The following is an 18,217-nucleotide window of genomic DNA, read 5'->3' as shown; positions in this document are numbered from 1 at the left end:
GAATGTTGCCCAAGCTAGAAGAAAAGGGAAAGAGATGACAATTGAAATGGGCCATGAAACCCCCCACATGTTGACAAAATAAGTTTGTTGAAATTGATTTGACTATCCTTAACAACACGGGGTGCTCTTCCTGTCCTGATAAGAGACCCAGGAGAAAGCTTTCAGAAAAACTAGAGTTCCTTTCAATCCCAGCCTCTGTTCTCTGAAAGACAGAGTGCAAGACAACTTGCTGGGTCATACTTGAGGAGAAATTTCAATTCTTAACACCTACCTGAGCACTAACGGACAGGGCTTCAAATATAAATGGGTGGGCGCTCCCAGTGCATGACCGTGTAGATGTCGTGGTCCAGCTGCCATCCACCTTCCTTACTGCCCAGCACCCTGTGTATTCAGTCACAGGCGGCCAACAGTGGGGTGTGCAATAGTGGGTACTTAACACAGGATTAGCCATTTTCTACCGAATTCCAAAAGAAGCTGATGCCACTCAACCACTAAAGGCCCAGAAAGCTTACAGCAAGCTATGCCATTCTGGGTCTTGAGATTGTCTGTGTTCTTCTGAGGGTCAGGAAAAGAGAACAGGGCTTGCAAGCAAAATCCTAGGAAGCCCGGACGGGTGATGGGGACACAGAGAAGGGATGGGGCTCTTTGTTCGGGACCACGGACACAGGCCACTGTGGGAGGCATGGGCCAGAGAGCACTTCCTGCCGACGGAGAAAGGGCCCAGAGGCGCTCTCCCAGGTGCCTGGACTTGTTACCACCTGACAGTCTGAACCGGTGAGGTTCTGGGATGCTCGCTGGCATTATGAATCCCAAGCACAATATCTTTTCCCCTGTCTCAAAACACGAAGTGCAAACCACGTCAAATCTCTAGATCCTAGTTTACCCCTCTTAGGATACTAGGGCTAGAGCCCTAGATAACAGCTTCATGAACAAAAACAGGCCTCTCAACAAAGTCTGTGAAGCAAATTTCTGTGAAACAACTTGCCTTTTGACCTGCATTAGGACACTAGGCATGATCTTACTGGAAGCGATATGATTACAACGAGCACAGCTCTTCAAATTCTGAGAGAGAAAAGGTCAGCTTGGGGATAAAGCACTAGGAAGTCTAAACTAATAATAGTCCTGTGCTACACAGCCGAAAGATTCCAAAATACCTAAAGTTTAAAAATGCAGTCAGGATATCCTAATAGTTAATAGTTATTGAAAGCTTAAACTGGGCCAGGTTCATGCAATAACTCATTGTTGTCTCACAACCCCCATGAGTAGATATTACTATTACCTCCATGTTAAAGAAATGTGAGGGGCACAGACAGCTTCCAAGGACATTCAGATGTGATAAGATAGGAACCCAGGCAGTCTTATCAGAACTCAGTGGTCTGAAAAGCTGCATCAACTACACATTGAGATGTAGCAAGAATTGAATCTGAAACCACACCTGGTAGCCACCCAGAACTGGTGCCCCATGGTTTGTTTTCACCCTTTATGTCCCTTGGTGCACAGCTCACATCCAGAGTCAAGGCTCTTTGCACTACAATGTGCTCAGAAAACCTTGTGTAATTATGGACGACAGTGTAATTATAAAGTATATAGTTCAAAATGGCAGCAAAGACCTGCAGTCAGTTTTTTACATTAATTATCAAGACCAACCTTCAAACAATTAGAATTGATAGGAGGATTGCTAGATTGCTAGAAACAAAAATCCAAATTCAAAGATCAATAGCATTCCTTTATACCACTGTAACTACATAGAGACTTTAAGAAGAAAGAATTGGCTTTGATAATAAACCAAACTATAAAGTAGATAGGGATAAATCTATAAAGCAACTTTACTAAGAAATTATAAAGCTTCAATGACATACATAAAGAAAGATTTGGATTAATGGAGTGATAAACCTTGTTGATGAAGAGAGAAAGACATTTAAAAGATGTCAATATTTCCCAAGTAATCAATTTCAGTGAAATTCCTAAAAGACCTCAACAAGAATTTTTAGGAAACTTGAAAAATAGTTTAATATTTATATGGGAGAGTACAGGACAAAAGGAATACAAAGAGGGTAGATGACATTATCAGATATTAAAACACATGAGAAAATGACAGTAATTAAAACAGTGTGATACTGATGCTGAAACAGACAAATTATCAGACTGGAATAAAGAGTCCTGAAACTGACCTATATATTTTTAAGGACTATATGATATATGTGGAGCAAGGGTATGCTAATCACTGTGCCCAATTTATAAACCATTTGAAGTTTATTTTTAATTTATCTTCAGTTTGTTTCTCTTTTTAGACGGAAGTAAAGATCAAATTATGTATTTTCAATACAAAAGCCAAAAAAAGTAAACCTAGATATGGAAAATTACTTGGAAAAAAATATATAGGAGAGGTAAAGCATTTTCTTAAAACAGAGAAATCAGTTAAAAGATATAATTCCATTAACAAGGCCAGATCTCAAAAAAGAAAAAAAAAATGGAGTATAAAAAGCAAGATGCAATATGATACCATTTATGTCAATTAAAAAACACATAAAGACAATATGTTTATCTATAAATACAGTATTTAAACATCTAAAAGTTAGTATGGAAGGAGATGCAGTGGAATAAGATGGGGGGAACTTAAGCTACGAATAATTTTTTTTGTTTTCAAAAAAGCTTTAAAACCAAATATGACAAAACACTAAAAAAATTAAATCTGAGTGGCAGGAATACGGATGTTTGCTAGATTATTTTTGCATTTTCTATATCTTTAAACTTTATCAAGAAAGAACTCTCAGAACTCAAATGCTAAATCTAGAGCTTCTTTGTTAACCTCTGTATCGACCCACAGAGTATTTTTTGATTATCTATAATCTTATTCTCACTTCAAAATGCAGACTATAAATGCGGCAGACAAATAAAGGCAGTTATCAATCCCAACTGTGATGCTTAATTTTATATGTCAACTTGATGGGCTAAGGTGCCCAGATGTTTGATCAAACACTAGTCTAGATGTTGCTGTGAAGGTATGTTTTACATGTGATTAATACTTAAATCAGGGGACTCCCTGAAGATTACGCTCCATAATCTGGTGGGCCTTATCTAATTAGTTGAAGGCCATCAGAGACAAGAGATTGACGTTTCCAGAAGGAGAAGGAATTATCCTCAAGACTGCAACACAGAAACTCTGCCTGAATTTCCAATCTGCTGGCTCGTCCAACAGAGTTTGAACTTGCCAATCCCCACAATTGCATGAACCAATTTCTTAAAATAAATCCCTCTCCCTGCCCCCCCCCATATCTACTCTCCATTCTGTTTCTCTGGAATATCCTGACTAATATCAACATTGCATGTTTAAGGGGCAGCCATGGTTTCTCAACAACCAAAATGGTACACAATATTTGTAACATTCCAAAGGGTAGGAAACCATGCTTTAGAGGGAGGGAGCAATGACAAGCCATTTGATGTTGACATATTGGGACTAAACACATCTTGTGTTTATTTTCTGGGAAAATATATCTCATGAGAAGATAAAGTCCTTCAGTAAGGTGGCTGCTTGTTGGAGGTGTGACTTTTCCGACTTGAAATATGCCCACTGGCCTGTGATTACTCGTTGGCCAGATGCTCTGTGGGGAGGACACATGTCCACACTCCTATGTGGAAGATGAAGAGGTCTGACCTTTCTGTACCTGTGATTTTTTTCCTGAGGGGAGTTCTCCTTGACTATTTCACCAAAACCACAAGTTGACAGGCTGCCCGGGATTGACTGCTCTCTGAAGACTACTTCTCCGTGGACAGGCCCTCTGCTTTGTTCACACTGTTATCAACACATCCAGTGCTCCAGCTTCACACAACAGCCCCCACTCCTCCAGACCCCACACAGGTCTGGGGATAAGGCTATGAGGACCCCTAGATATAACTTAGTACCCCTTTGGCTCGGTTTAGATCTCTTACTGATTTTAGAGAAAATATTTTTGGTCCCCTTAATGTTCTGCATTTCTTTCACTCTATTTTGGTTTGGCACTTGCAAATCAAGCAAGTTCAATTAAGAAACAAGAACGGAGTTACTAAAGCAATAATTCAAGGTGACAATAATATGTGTTATAAAAAATACATCTTGACATCAATTTGCATTTCCTATAGAGTTAGAGGTGAATAAAGGACATCTCAGCTGGATCATGAGGTCCACCCAAATATATATGTGATTCGCCTACTGTCCCAATCAGAAGACAGCTGGAAAAATTAAGGGGCAATTTTGGTGAGATACATGTAAATGAAAGAATCTGTATCATTAGATGCAAATATCTAAGATATTAAAAATGTATATTTAAAATATTTACTGTAAGCTATTTCAGATATTAATATAGCAATATACATACTTGTATGTGCATGAATATCACATATACAAATACTATGTAAACAGCATAAGTTAATGCTAATTTAGAAGTATTTCTGGTTTCCTCCCATCCCTGATTCTCACACATTAGGAAAACATTTATTCAGTCTTTTACATCCGTGCCTGTGATTATGGCTACATTTTGAGTTTTCCGGACCATATCCTCTTCACTTCCATTTCAGTTATTTGGATAAGGTTCTCAACTTGTTCCATTTTTAAATGATCTTTAAAAGTCTTGTTTGCAGAGAAATCCAACACTTGTTACTGTGAGGTCAGATGCCCAGGAATATTACTAGATTTTTTTTTAACCTTTTTCTCTTTTAATATGATTCCCTCAGTCGACCTCTATAAGCATCCAGCATGGATAAAGGTCATTTCAGGCTAATGTGTGTTCCCTAAATAACACTTTGATGTTCAAAATAAAATAATTGTGAGATCTTTCCACAGCATGAGAGAATTTGTAAAGACTTCAATATAAGGCAGCTCCCTCATTTCTGATGATAATCTTTTTTGTGGGGAGGGTGGGGACAAGTCCCATGCCTTATATTTGATTTGGGCTTAACGCAGTCAATCCTGTAACTTTGTTTCCCACACTCTCCCCCGTCTGCCTTTTCTCCTCAGCAGGCAGCCTCGGCAACGTGGTACAGAATCATAGTGAACTTTCTCTGGGTAGAGTCGGGGTCAAGTCTAGGAGAACCCAAAAGGTGGGGCCCAGAGGACCCAGACACAGTTGCCCGTCCTCAGGACAGATGAATGCTGACACACAAGCCAGCAGGAGGCAATTACCTTTCTGTCTTGTCTTCTTCTTCTAAAAATAATTTATGCAGCTGCGGTGGGACGCCATTAAGAGGGGCAGGAGAGTACCTACCACAGGAAGACTCCTGGGCAGCTGTGTGACCATGAGTCCCCCCAGATCCCACCAATGCCTTCTGAAGGGGGCAAGACCCGCCCTCTCTGTGCCCCCAGGTACCCCAGCAGCAAGACTCTGAGCTCAGCCCCAGCACTGCTAAGGGCATTACCAACAGCAAAGTGAGCCAGACAGGCCTGTGTGGAAGAGAGAGAATTTTCTGGAACATTCTGAAGAAAGGTTCAGCTTCCCTGAGCCCTCACTTATTACTACTTCAGTGACTAAAGTGGAAAGAAACGATGGCTGACCCGCCAAACTGTACCAGGTGCTTGCTGCAGCCATTACATTTCAGCTGGAAGGAGAGGGGTGGGGCAGAAGGGAAGAAGAAGATAGAGATGATGAATACGTATCAACAGTATGATACTGTGATTTATAGTAAGAAGTAAATATTTGGTCTTTGTCTACTGTTCCTGACACAGCACTCCTAAAACCCTTGTAATTCTTTACGTAAGAGTCGTGGGGACATCTTTCCTTATAATATTTAGTTTCTGAAACAGCTCCAGAGAAATAAAGGTGAAATGGACTTTTTTTTTTTTTTTTAACAAGTTCCTTTCATTCACATCTGAGTTGATGATACTGTGGTGACTTCTGGGAAATTCTTAAAGGATGGAGGGTGGTTGCTGGGGAGGGGAGGGGAGGGAGACCCAGGCACAGAGAGTTGGAACTTTCAATCTCACCCCCTCGACCTCTGGGGAAGAGAGACAAGCTGAACATCGTGCTCAGTCATCAATGGCCAGTGATGTAATCCACTGCACCTGTGGAACGAGGCCTACATAGAAACCTAGAAGGATGAGTTCGTGGAGCGTTTGGGCCAGTGAACACATTTCCCCCCTGCCCTGCCCTAGGCATCTCCCTCCTGACTGTTCCTGAGATGTATCCTCTTATAACAAACCAGTAACCTAGTAAATAAACTGTTACCACTGGGTTCCCTGAGCTGCTCTAGCAAATGAATCAAACCTGATGATTCATTAACCCAGTTAACAGGCAGGGTTGTGGGGATCTATTCACAGCCGGCTGGTCAGAAGCATAGGTGACCACCTGGACTTCCGATTGGCATCTTAAGTGTGTGTAGTCAGGGGTGGGGGTGGTCTTGTGGGACTGAGCCCTTAACTGGGATGTGAAGCCACCTCCAGGGAGACAGCATCGAGACTGGATTGAATTGGAAGACACCCGCCAATTCTGGAGTCCCAGAATTGTTTGGGGTGGGGAAATCTCCCCAACATACACATTTGGTGACCAAAAGTGTCAGACGTGAAAGAGTATTCAGAGAGTCTTGTGTATAACATAACTGAAGACAAGAAATAGAGTTTTTCTTCACAACGGGGACAGAGTCACGAAAGAGAGGAAACCCCGAGTGGCAGAACTGAGGGAGTGTTGTAATTTGGCTGGATTCAGAAAAGCGACCTCCAGGGCCGCTGATCAAGTCTACATTCTCACCAGTAGACTTGGATGGGTTTTGTCCTAAAGTAACACACAGACCCAGCATTTTCAGAAGTTTGATAATTATGACAAGAAAGATGGGCATTTGCCTCATTCTCCTTGGGTTTTTCTCCATTAAAAAATTGACCTTTAAACCAAGCCTCATTTTATAACGAGGGAACGACTCAGGAAAGTGAAGAGGTAACAGCTGAGAAAGCATATGCAGAAGGGAGAAGCAGCAAAACCAGCTCCAGGGGCCCAGGGCTACCGTTCACTAAGGGCTTACGTGCCTGGTGCGGAGATGAGGTACCTCCATCCTTACCAGCAACTCTATGAGGCAGCAACGCACATTATCCCCACTTTACAGTTGAGAAAACCAAGGTAGAGAACCCAGCTAACTTTCCCCAGAGTCACTGAGCAAGAAAGCACAACCAGCTGGGTTTGGAATGTCACTACTTCCCTGACAAGGTTTACTTTGGAGTCAGAATAGTGGGGGTAATATATCACCTCACCCTACCTATGTACTTCTGGGTATTTAACAGCCCTCTGAGCCTCAGTTTCCAGATCTACAAAGTGGGCATAACACTTAGCTCTCTGGATGTGAGATCTTCTAGTTAAGGCTGTCAGGACAAAGCCTGACAAATAGCAGGCTCTCAGTAAAGATACCATCTCCCCGCTTCTCTTTCCCTAATCTTCCCGAACCTACATCTTACAGGTGAGGGGTAGCAATTTATCAGCCTCCAGCTGACTTGCACATATGAAAAAAACGTAACAGAGAAAGGAACACTAATTACTGACATTCATCTTATCACACGCAGACCTAGGCCACCCTGCTTTCTGTTCGCTAAGGAAAGGCTTTTCCTTCTCCAACTTAAACCAACTTTAAGCTGGGATTCAGAGGAGCCAAAGGGTTTCGGTTCTGCAGGGAACAACTTATCCTCTGGCCCCGGGGCTAAACAGACTCGCGAAGGGCCATCATCACAGGAGCAGTGCCCACCAGCGAACGCCCCGCAGGAGAGGCCCTGCAGGCAGCGGGGCCGACTTGAATCTGGCTGCAATAACCTCAGAGCTTACAACTCGCTTCCCCAGCCCAGCTCCAACACCTCATACGCCCACATAAAACGCGGCTCCAGAGTTTAAAGCTGCCAAAGGGAGATGGCCAAGAGTGGCTGTGGGTTGATCCAAGTATTCCCCCCGCTGTCTACACGTGGGGCCAAGGTTGGAGCCTGGGTTAGAATCCACCGCCTGGGTTAGAATCCACCGCCTGTATCCTATTAGACCCTCTTATGAGCTCAGAGCGTGACTATCTGGTTTGCATCTGTAACACAGAGAGAAGCAATGCGGGGCAGCAGAGGCTCTCTGAAGGATACCTTATGAATAGGGAGTTTCACCAGAGAGCACCTATGAGGTGACCGGGCAGCCTGACTGGAGGGAGATGGATGGGGGAACCCCTCGGTGGAGTCAGGGTACCAAGTTTGGGCATCCTCCCCACCACCTGCTACCTGTGCTCCAGAACAAAGCACCAAACCTCTCAGCCTCAGCTTCACCTGGAGATGATGAAACTGATTTAGATACACTCTGAGATTCCTTCTAGCTTGAAAATTCTGTTATTTCAGCTCCTAATAAAATACTCTTTACGAATCTTTATGAACTCTGAACAAAAACATTACTGCAAATAGCTAGCATAATGTGTTCCCTAAAATTGGTACCTGGTCGTTGTTTACTTCATAAAAAAATGAACCAATGATGATTAAGATGCAAATAAAGGTTATTTTTAAAAATCAACAGTCACAGGTATATTATACCCACATATATACCGCATACATACTTGCACTCCTGTGTGTATGCTATTACCTCACTTCAAGAGTTGCCAATTGCCATGAATGCTGTATGTAAAACAGTGTGCTAGACAATATAGGGAAGGACAGAATAATCCACAGCCCTGCCCCCGACCAGGACTAGTAACCTAAAGAAAAGACAGAATAGACAACAAGAATAAGATGACAACTCCTGGACAACATATGATTCAAATTCAGATGCACCAAAGTAAATGTGACTGGCCTCCTGGAGCCCAGGCATGACAATCAAGGGTTTATATGAGAGAGATGGACACACCATCAGTCCGGGTTCCCAGAAGGAAGCAGAAGACACGCTCAAAAAGGTTTAACTAGAGTTTGATACAGGGACCGTTCACAGGCAGGGTGAAGCCAGCAATGCCAGGCAACTATTACTACCTTTGGGTCAGAAGGGTAAGGAGAGCTGGAGCCACGGAAGTGAGCTGTCCATGAGAGCTCAGAAGACATCAACCGTTGTCAGGACCTTAGCGAGGCTGAGAGGACAGCAGGAGATAAATACCCCAACACTCTCTCCTCCCACCTTCTGATCTCCCACCTTCTGATCTCCCACCTGTGCCTCCCATTGGCTGAACCCAACCAGAAGCATGACAACGGAGTCCAGATGTTGGAGTTCACAGAGATAAGTACATGTCAGTGCATCTTCCTCGTGGTACAGAGGAAGGCAGAGAATGAACTGAGGGGAAGGGGAGGAGGGAGAACACGCGTGTGCACACATACACACACATGCAGAGACACTCGAGATGTACTTGGGACAAGTATGTTTTTGACTTGTCCCAAGTACGTCTTTGACTTGTCCCTCGTACATCTCCAATGGAAAAAAAGAAAAAAAAAATTGGAAGATTATTTGTCCTACCAAAGGGTCTCACCATAGGATTAATCTAAATCTAAACATCAAGGTCTTCTAACATATCTCAGAATAAAATTAAATTATAATTTAATTCATGCAAACAAAAACTTTCTAAACAGCAAATGACTTCTACAAAATGCTTATATTGACATGTGCTGTTTGTTTACTTAGGGATTAACAAGTGAAACTGTTAAGAAGGCAACCCACTGACCAGACAAAATTGTCTGTTTTCCTTCATCCTCTATCCCCACCTCCAATTTCCAAAGATAAAATAAACTCCAGAGTTTGCACACGAACACATTTTTCCATTTATATTTTCTATCAGTTGGCAATTAAAACAAGAATCCCAGAGGTCAGCCAAAAGTCTTAAATAACAAATGAAAGAGTCAGATATATTATCTCTGGATTCAAAAGTGCAAAACGACGTATTATGAGAAACCACCTGGAAAACGGCACTTGGCAGGCGACATTTCAGAGATCCACATTTCAAACGGCAATCCTCTGCCAACTAATGCTTAACCTTTCACAGAGACCCTCAGAGAAAGCTCTAGAAGTACTGAAGCCTCTGTAGCACCATCTGCTTTTACGGCAGAGCTCCACTGACGGCAACGGGAACCTGGAACCGGGATGAGGATTAGGACTGCTGCTCGGGGTGCAGGGTGAGGAAGGAGAGCCATGCGTGAGGGAGGGCAGAGGAGGAGGACAGCTAAAAGATATCTCACGGTTGCCTCCCAATTAGGGACCACATGCCTGCGATTTCTCAGGACAGTCCCAGTCTCAGATATCCTGGTCCACACTACTGACACATCCAGTCCTGGGGAAAGAGTTACACAAATTACGGTCCTTTGACTCGGGGCGGAAATATGCTGCCATTAAAATTAATAAATCTGTAATAACATGAAAAGTCTTAGAGTTTATTCATTCAGTAACGTTTGAATCCCTGTTGTATACTACAGATGGTGCAAAGGTGTTGAAGCTGGAATGATGAATTATGGAGCATAAAGCATGCACACTGTATAGCACAGAATGGCTCCAGAACCAGGCTGCCAACACCTGAATCTCCGCTCCACCACTGAAAAGCTGGACGACCTTGAGCAATTTCCCTAAATACTGTGTGCCTCAAGTGATCTCTGTTGTAAAACAGGGATACTAAAGGTACCTTCTTCATAGGATCATTGCAAGAATAAAGTTCTATGTGTTACGCTTGTAACAGTGCCTGGCCAGTAGTAAGTGCTCAGTAAATCTCAGCTGTATTACAATACGAAGTGCCAGTCCTTACAGTCTTGGTTTAGTAAGAGATGCAGATACAAACAGGAAAATGATGTATAATGCTAGGTGCAATCAAGGGCTTCCCTTCAGGCTAACATTATCCTGGGAATGCAAGAGATCAGGAAAGTCTTCTGTTCATAAAAATAGAGAGTGTGTCATTGTCACTTGAGTCAGGAGAGAACAAGACTGGTCTACTTTCTCCTGCGGCCCACTGAGCACTTCCAGAGTCTACTTCATCTTCCAAGCCTCCCCAAGTCGGGGGTGCACGAAAGACAAAGAGTGGAAGGCAGAGGAAATGATACCAAGTGTGCAGGCAGAGCTGCCAGCCCCTGCCACCATGGGAGTGGGTAAAAACAAGCCCTTGGCTTTTCACAGCCTGGAAAGCATGTGTCTTTGTGGTCTCATCGTGTTAAGAACGGTCTTCATTTCTGTGACAGCCCCGAGATGTTCTCTTACTGGGATCAGCTAGGGATCCTCCAAAGCAAGGGATCCTCTTTTCCCCTCCAAATGTCTCATTGGTTACACCTTCCTTTGAAGTCGGAAGAGAGTGAAAAATATTACTTTCAGCTGCCTGGAAAATCAGCCGAGTAGAGGAATCTTCCTTGGAATCAGAATGAGGAATCAGGCAACTCAGATCTTCCGTAAGGTGAGCCCATAGTCTGCCTTAACTCCTTTTGGAAATGAGACACATAAATCAATATCCACCTGTATCAGTTTGGCAGCAAAGGGTACCAAACTGTGATTCAAAATGGCTTGAGCAAGGAGAAAATGAATCATCTCACATGATGGGAACTACAGAGAAAGATGGTGCTTCCTAACTGCACTCTGGGATCTGCTCTCTCCTGCATGTCGGCTTCATCCTAAGGCTGGCGGCAAGATGCCTACAGCAGTTCTAGACAGCAACATGCCAAGGAAGCAAAGGGGTCATTTGTTTTCTGTCTCTCTTTCTTAGTAATGAGCAAACCTTTCAAAGAAGTTCCACAGGAGACATTCCTTCACACCTCATTGCCCAGACTTGGACCACATACTCTTTCCTACACTTGTCTCTGGGATGTGGAATGGAGGTACCACGACCAGAGTGGGCTAATCATCTCAAAGAATGGATGCTCCTGGGCCCACGTGACCACTAAGCCTGCAATGGGCTTCTGGCGAGGACTGAGGGAGGAAATAAACATTAGTTTATTTCAGAGGAGTTAGTGTGCTGTACGGTTAGTGTCACAGATAGAATTCTGGGAAGCCACAGCATCAGACATGTTCAGAAATGCCTTCTGCCTGATACTGCACACATACAAAGAAGAAGAATGACCGACCTGATGGACAAAATGCTAACATACCTGGTATAAGTGCCCAAGAACCACTCTATTTGGGGCCTGGACATTTATGATGATCACTGCTGAGCTGACAGTGCACTGTGGTGTATTAGCATTTCTGTCCCAAGTGGGCACCTGCAGCAGAGGGGTATAAATACAGAAGGAAAATCAGAGGAGGAGGGAGAGTCACTCGCCAGAAAACATGCTGGATTAAAATGAGAGCAAAGGAATTTTTTAATATGGTGGGGGAGGGGTTTGCTAAACTCTCAAAGATAAAGAGAACAGAAGAAACAATGCAACAAAATTGTGGAAGCTGGGAAGTGGTCTAACCCATGGTAACTGACTTAGTAAATGAAAGAAAGTTGAAACCTAGCACTGCAGGACAGAGCCTGAAGCAGGCAGGGGTTCATGACCCAGAGCTCCAGAGGTTTTGGAACTGGGGGCACCAAGCACTGAGGGGCTCGGGGGTCCAAAGGCAGGAGAGCTGGCTGAGAGTCTGTGCCTGAAGCTGTCAGACCCTGTTTTCTCCTCTCTGTCTAGCTCCCAAGTGACTGCCTACATTCTGTGAATTGTTTGCTCTGCTGAATCAGGGCCACTCTGGACTCTGAGACACCAAGTGTAGCTGAGGGAAGGGATGCGCTTTAAAAACGGGGAAATCAGAGAAGGTCTCCATACCAAATGCAGGACTCCTGGTCACCAGAATGCTGCAGCCACCAATTCCCCTTGACCTCGGGATTTCTCTTCACCTTGTCAGTTTCCTTGGAGAGGAAAGACCTTCCAGCAACAGGTGCGAATCCTCCAATGAAACCGCTCAGCAGGAAAATCCTACAGCCAGCCGCTCACGTGACTCACCTGGGGCGCTCTTCATAATCACTCCTACCTGGGCCCCAGCAAGACCCTGCATCATTCAATTACTTGGCAAATACAAATGGAAAGTTTACTGTTTGCCAGGAATTGATCCAGATTCTGAAACACTGTTCCAGGTGTCCTTGGTGAGGGGGAACTATTCCTGGGGAGAAATCCCACCAGGCGTGCAGCCCTTCCAGTTAACTTTTCAGTGGTCAGTCCCAGGGGCACCAGGCATTTGAGAAAAGCCTTTAATGTGCAAGAGATTTAAAACAAAAACAAAACAAAGCAAAAACTAAGAATAAGTTAAGAAACAGCAGAGGGAATAGAGGGATGCTTCAAAAGAGTTGTCATGAGATCCTCATCCATGAAATGAGAAGAGGAGGTTACAAAAAGAAAATTTGAAACTTTTAAAGAGCTCTTGGAATTTATAAGTTTGATGGCAGACGTGAAAATTCAATATATGGGTTGGAAGATAAAATGAGTAAATTTCCCAGGAAGCAGAATTTTTTTTCAAAAAGAAATAGAAAATAAAAGAGAAAAGAAATTTAGAGATTCAATCCATGAGGGCCTCCTTTCAACTTAATATGTGTTCCAAAAGAGGAAAGAAATCATTTTTTTTTAATATTTCAGAAAACAGTTCAGAAATGAAGAAGAGTTTCTAGATTGAGAAGGTCCACTGAAAGCCAAGTAAAATGGATGAAAAAAAGACAGCAAGGTATATTATACTGAGATTTCATTACAGAGAGAAAGGACATTACAAAGACAAGAAGAAAATACTAAAAACTTTGAGAGAAGAAAATAATTACATTCAAAGCATCAGGAATTAGCATGACAGATGTCTCAATGGCAATACTGAACCTGGAAGAGTAATGCTTTCCAAATTCTAAGGGAAATGGATTTTCAACAGAGTTCATACCCCATCAAATGATCAAACCTGGAATATCTCAAAAAATGTATCTCCCATGTACTCTTTCTCAGGAACTTATAGAAGATGTGTTTTACCAACAAGAGAGCAGAGACAAAGAAAGGAAGAGATGGGTCTACAAAACAGGGGATGCCGCATGAGAAAGAGCAAAATTAGTCCCTGGTGTGATGGTGAAAGGGGATTCCAGGATGATGGCTGTGCCTCAGTCCTCAAGAGCAGCAAATCCAGAGCACAGGAGGCCACAGAGCTCAGCGAGGGGGATGGACCAGGTGCAGCAGGACACACCTATTTAGAAACGTGGACAGAAAAGTTGACGTGGTTGTCTCTGGAGCACAGGAGTTGAGGCTGGTGAGCAATGGGGAAAGTGGCAGCTGTTTCCAGTTATAAGCCTTGTGGAAGAAGCTGACTTTAAAATTATGTAGATGGACAGCTTGATAAGGAAGGAAGGGAAGCTCAGGCTGAATCAGACTCCAGATGAAAACCCAGGCAAAGATCAGGAGAAACCGCTTCTAGATGGCAGCAAGGGTACCTGGTGAAACTTCTGGGAAACAGAAGAGTTGATGAAGAAGACAAGGGCTGAGCACCTGGCAGAGGGGTGAGACGAGAACCTGATGGCCCAGGAGACAGACAGGAATAGGGTCACTATTTCACTTCAAGGAAACAATTCTAAGCTTGACCTGCATGGAATCACCAAGATCAGTAGGAACAGAGGATTAAACGGAGCTGTGCATGCCAAGCGAGGTGTTGGGGCGACTTATAAAAGTGAGAAGGCAAAAGGAAAGGCGGTCTGAGGACACCTGGCCGTCTTGCTTTCACCCTAGATTAGGAAGAGGTTGGGTCTACCTCCTCTGACAATTAGCCCCAGCTGCACCAGCTCACAGCACTCGAGGCTGAAACCGCACGGGCAAGCAAGAAATCCCGGGTCCATGTTGGTTCCTCCGCTTTCCCTGGTACATCCTAGCTCTGTTCCTTCTGTGTGTGGCCCACTCTGAGAACTCTCTTTAGAACCTGACATAGATCTGGTATCCCAAAGCCTACCTTACCCATGGCTGCACCCAAGGGGATGATGGTTTCGGCTAGCAATCCTGAAGGCAATTAACTCTGGGTGGGCCCTGTTAACTTTGTTAACACCTCAGCAAAACGAGGGTGCCAAGGTGCATCTCTGGGTTAGTGAGGATGGAACTGCCAGACTGGCATTCGTGGGTAAGGAAATCCCCTTGTACCTGACTTGTCAATTCATCTGCAAAGCGAATTTAGAGTTGCAAAACAGTATAGGAGTGCAAAGTCTGAAAGTACTATATTTTGAGTGTATTTAAAGATACTTCTACATTATTTACAGTTTATGCCATCCCCCTTATGATATGAAACTCAGTCTGACCTATTTTTATGAAAAGCATTTACTATTTACATTCACAGAATCTGTTCTCCCAGAAGTGGTTCCCAGAGTGAAGGCTGTAGTTCCCTCTTCTTTAACCTCCATCTCATGAGACAAAATTTGACTTAATCTTACTCCTAGTGTTTATAAACTGCTTACTAGACCGTAGCAACATGACAGAAAATGACATTCTCCTTCCAAACACCCTTCATCTTTGAAGTCTTTGATTCGCGGATACTGCAATCGAAACATTTTGTGACTCAGTGGTGGGGGAGTTGTCCAAGTGGGATGTTTAGTAGCTTAGGGCAAAGATTTGTCCGCAAACGAGATCACGACGCTTGCATTATCAAAAACAGTTCCTGCCGGTAGAAGCCGCAGCTCCGCTCTACCCCCAGAGTCGTTCCCTGCTAGCCAAAGGGGTAAGCAGGGGGATAAGGGCCGTGTCATAGATGCCTGGGTTGCTGGACCGCCCTCCCCCTTCTTGGGCTTCAACAGCACCTCTCATCGAGGTGACTCGGAGAACCAAGGCTCTGCAGCCCCTCGCGACTGGACCCTCGTTCCCCCAACCCCCCCCCCCCCCAGCGCTCCCCGTCCCGCTCCTCACACACACTCAGGGCACCTCCTTCCGTCTAGTAATTGACAAACCCCTTCCATGTCGATTACTCCTTTCCCAAGAACCACAAACCATCTCTAAACATGCAAATCCCCCAAGTCAAAAACAAGACACCCAAGTGGTCTGCGGGGGGAAGTACAGCGGGCGTTAGTCGGCTACTGCTGCGTTTCTCTGTGGCTGTGGCTTAACTTCCACACCTAACGCATGCAGCCTCAGCCGGCACCCCAACCCGGACAGGATGGGGGAAGCCTGAGGTTCTGTTTGCTAAGCGGACTCCTACCTCCAGTTTTGAAGTCACCTTCGGGGGTCTCCTCTCGACGTCTTCGGTGGAGGCTTGGTCGGGAGCAGCCGGCCTTGGGTAATCCTCTCCGGCTGGGAGCGCACGCCCCGGGTCGCGAGCCGGAGCCTAATCACCTGCTGGCCGCGGGCGGGGCGGGGCGGGGCCGGGCTGCTCAGCGCGGACGCCCCGCCCGGGAAGCGGCCCTCCTGCGCGCCTCCCGCCGGTCCTCCTGGAGCATGGTTCCCGCAGGAGTCCCCAGCGCTCCCCTCCGTCCGCTCCAGGTCTGTGGGAGGACCCCCTCCTCCCTCCTCCAGCCCCGGTTGGGGAGGTTATGAAAAGGCTGTAATGGAATCCCGGCTCGGCTCGTCACTCCCTGCTCACTTGTCAAAACTCCACAGCATTCCAGAACCCCTTCCCTGGTCACTCCCCTCGCGGGGAAAAGGAAACCGCCCCGGGGAGGTTTCGGGGAGTTTGGGGTTTCTGATGCAGACACCTTTGTTTACATCAACTGCTCCGGAGCTTCCAGCGGTAACTGGAAACGCCCTACCCAGATACCCTCGCCCGGTCAAAAGTTCTCCCTCCAGCGCCGCGAGAAGCTCCACCTCCCCGCATCAATTCATTTCATAACCGCTCCGTTTCATAATCAGCAGCAGCGTGGGTTCCTTCTGGGGGTGGGGTGGGATGAGAGGGAGCCCCAAACTAGAATCACAACCATTACACCGGGCAGGATATCAGGCAACTTTCCAGCAAGCTGCAATCAGATTCTTTCTGCCAGAGAAACCAAATTTACCACTGCTGAATTACAATCGCCGGTGACTGCACAACTTAAGCATTTCCTTTATACTTTCTCCGGCTCCCGCGCCCCTCCCGCCCCTCCCGTCTTCTGCGGGGTTCAGTCAACAAGTCATCCCCCGGAGAGGCATGAATGGGCTTGGGCAGTGCAGCCATCTCTCCAGCTGCAAACTGATGAGGAAGCCCGACCCACGAGACTGAATTGTTTACATCACACCCACTGAGGGCTTCCTGTCTTAAATTAATGGGAATACAAATAAGACAGGAAAAGAGTGTTTGCTTTTCTTAGAGCAGGGGTGGGGGCTGGCAGAGAGAGGGGGAGGTCATCCCACATTTCATTGCGTGAAAAGGTTGCTTTTCAAAACTTCAATTGTATTTTATTCCTTTCCCCCCACTTTGAACACTTGTTGAAAAGGAAAAGCGCTGCTGTGCCAAACCTCAAACCATTGAGGAACTTCTGCTCAAAACACATTTTCACCAGGCTTCGACAGGGATCCAGGGTGGAGCTCCCAGTGGGCAGCTTGAGGTATGGGGACCTCCTGTGGTTGCAGGGCACAAGTCTCCCCACAGCCTGAAGCCCTGTGCCTCCTGGGACTTGCAGACAAGCACACACACTCACCCCATTCCTCGGGGTTCATACCACTCCCCACCCCTACATCTGTAAGCCACGGCTCTCTTCCGTGGGCATCCAGCAGCCCCATAAAATAAATTAGCTCTGCAACGGACAGATCTGGTGGAATTCAAAGCAATCAATCATAAAGGAGGAGGCAAAAGAAAGCTTCGGTTTCCGCTATCATTACTGCCACTGCAATGGGTAATTAGAGCCTGGGAGGGGCCAACCCCTGTCCAGCTCCCCCCACCCCCACCCTGACATCGGCCCACTCCCAGAAGCAGCCCACAGAGCACATGGTAAATAATTACCATAATCACCAGTCCTGAAATTACCCCCAGTTGCTTCATTCCAGCAGGCACAACAGCAAACCCAGAGATGGGCAGGAATGCCAGGCAGTCCAGCATTCCTCCTTTGGAAGTACTAGAAGGAAACAAAACCCCAGGATAAAGCATATCTCAAGGAGGTGTGGGCATTGCACCCAATAATGACAATGGGGTTTAGGAGAACAGTACATGTGCCTAGTGAGAAGAAACTTTGCAAGCCAATCCTCAAAATACTGCAATTCCTGGGTCAAAGCAAGTTAGGCTGATGATTTTAGAAAATGCCAAGTGTATCAGAACTCTCTAACAGAAGGTTACTGCCTTGCAAATACTTTAAGCATCCCAGTGAATATTAGCTACTCTCCACTTCCCTTCTCCCTCTCTTGGGCCAGGAGGTGGTGGTCCCAGTGGATTCATTAGCATATGTTTCTGTGGCATCTGGGCACCTAAGTTTTCTGGGAATTAGGTTC

General features: G+C 45.3%; 1 protein-coding gene across 5 annotated transcripts in view; it reads right to left on the bottom strand.

The window, feature by feature from the left end:
* PDZD2 (PDZ domain containing 2) overlaps positions 1–18,217 on the bottom strand; it is a 341,923-nt gene that overhangs the window by 166,379 nt on the left and 157,327 nt on the right. Inside the window, exon 1 of one of the 5 annotated variants that reach the window (XM_074356742.1) lies at positions 16,023–16,829. The exons of 3 other annotated variants lie outside the window; for them this stretch is intronic. Coding sequence is in view for 1 of the 2 variants with exons in the window: in XM_074356734.1 (XP_074212835.1) it covers positions 12,005–12,048 (44 nt within the window). In the remaining variant the exon portion in view is untranslated. Of the gene's footprint in view, positions 1–12,004; positions 12,064–16,022; positions 16,830–18,217 lie in introns of those variants that run through there. One more of the 5 variants, XM_074356734.1, reaches the window with a different exon arrangement.

Source organism: Camelus bactrianus, chromosome 3 (assembly GCF_048773025.1).
Source record: "Camelus bactrianus isolate YW-2024 breed Bactrian camel chromosome 3, ASM4877302v1, whole genome shotgun sequence".
NCBI lineage: Eukaryota > Metazoa > Chordata > Mammalia > Artiodactyla > Camelidae > Camelus > Camelus bactrianus.
Note: the sequence above shows the minus strand (reverse complement) of the source record. Positions and strands in the feature narration are given on the sequence as shown.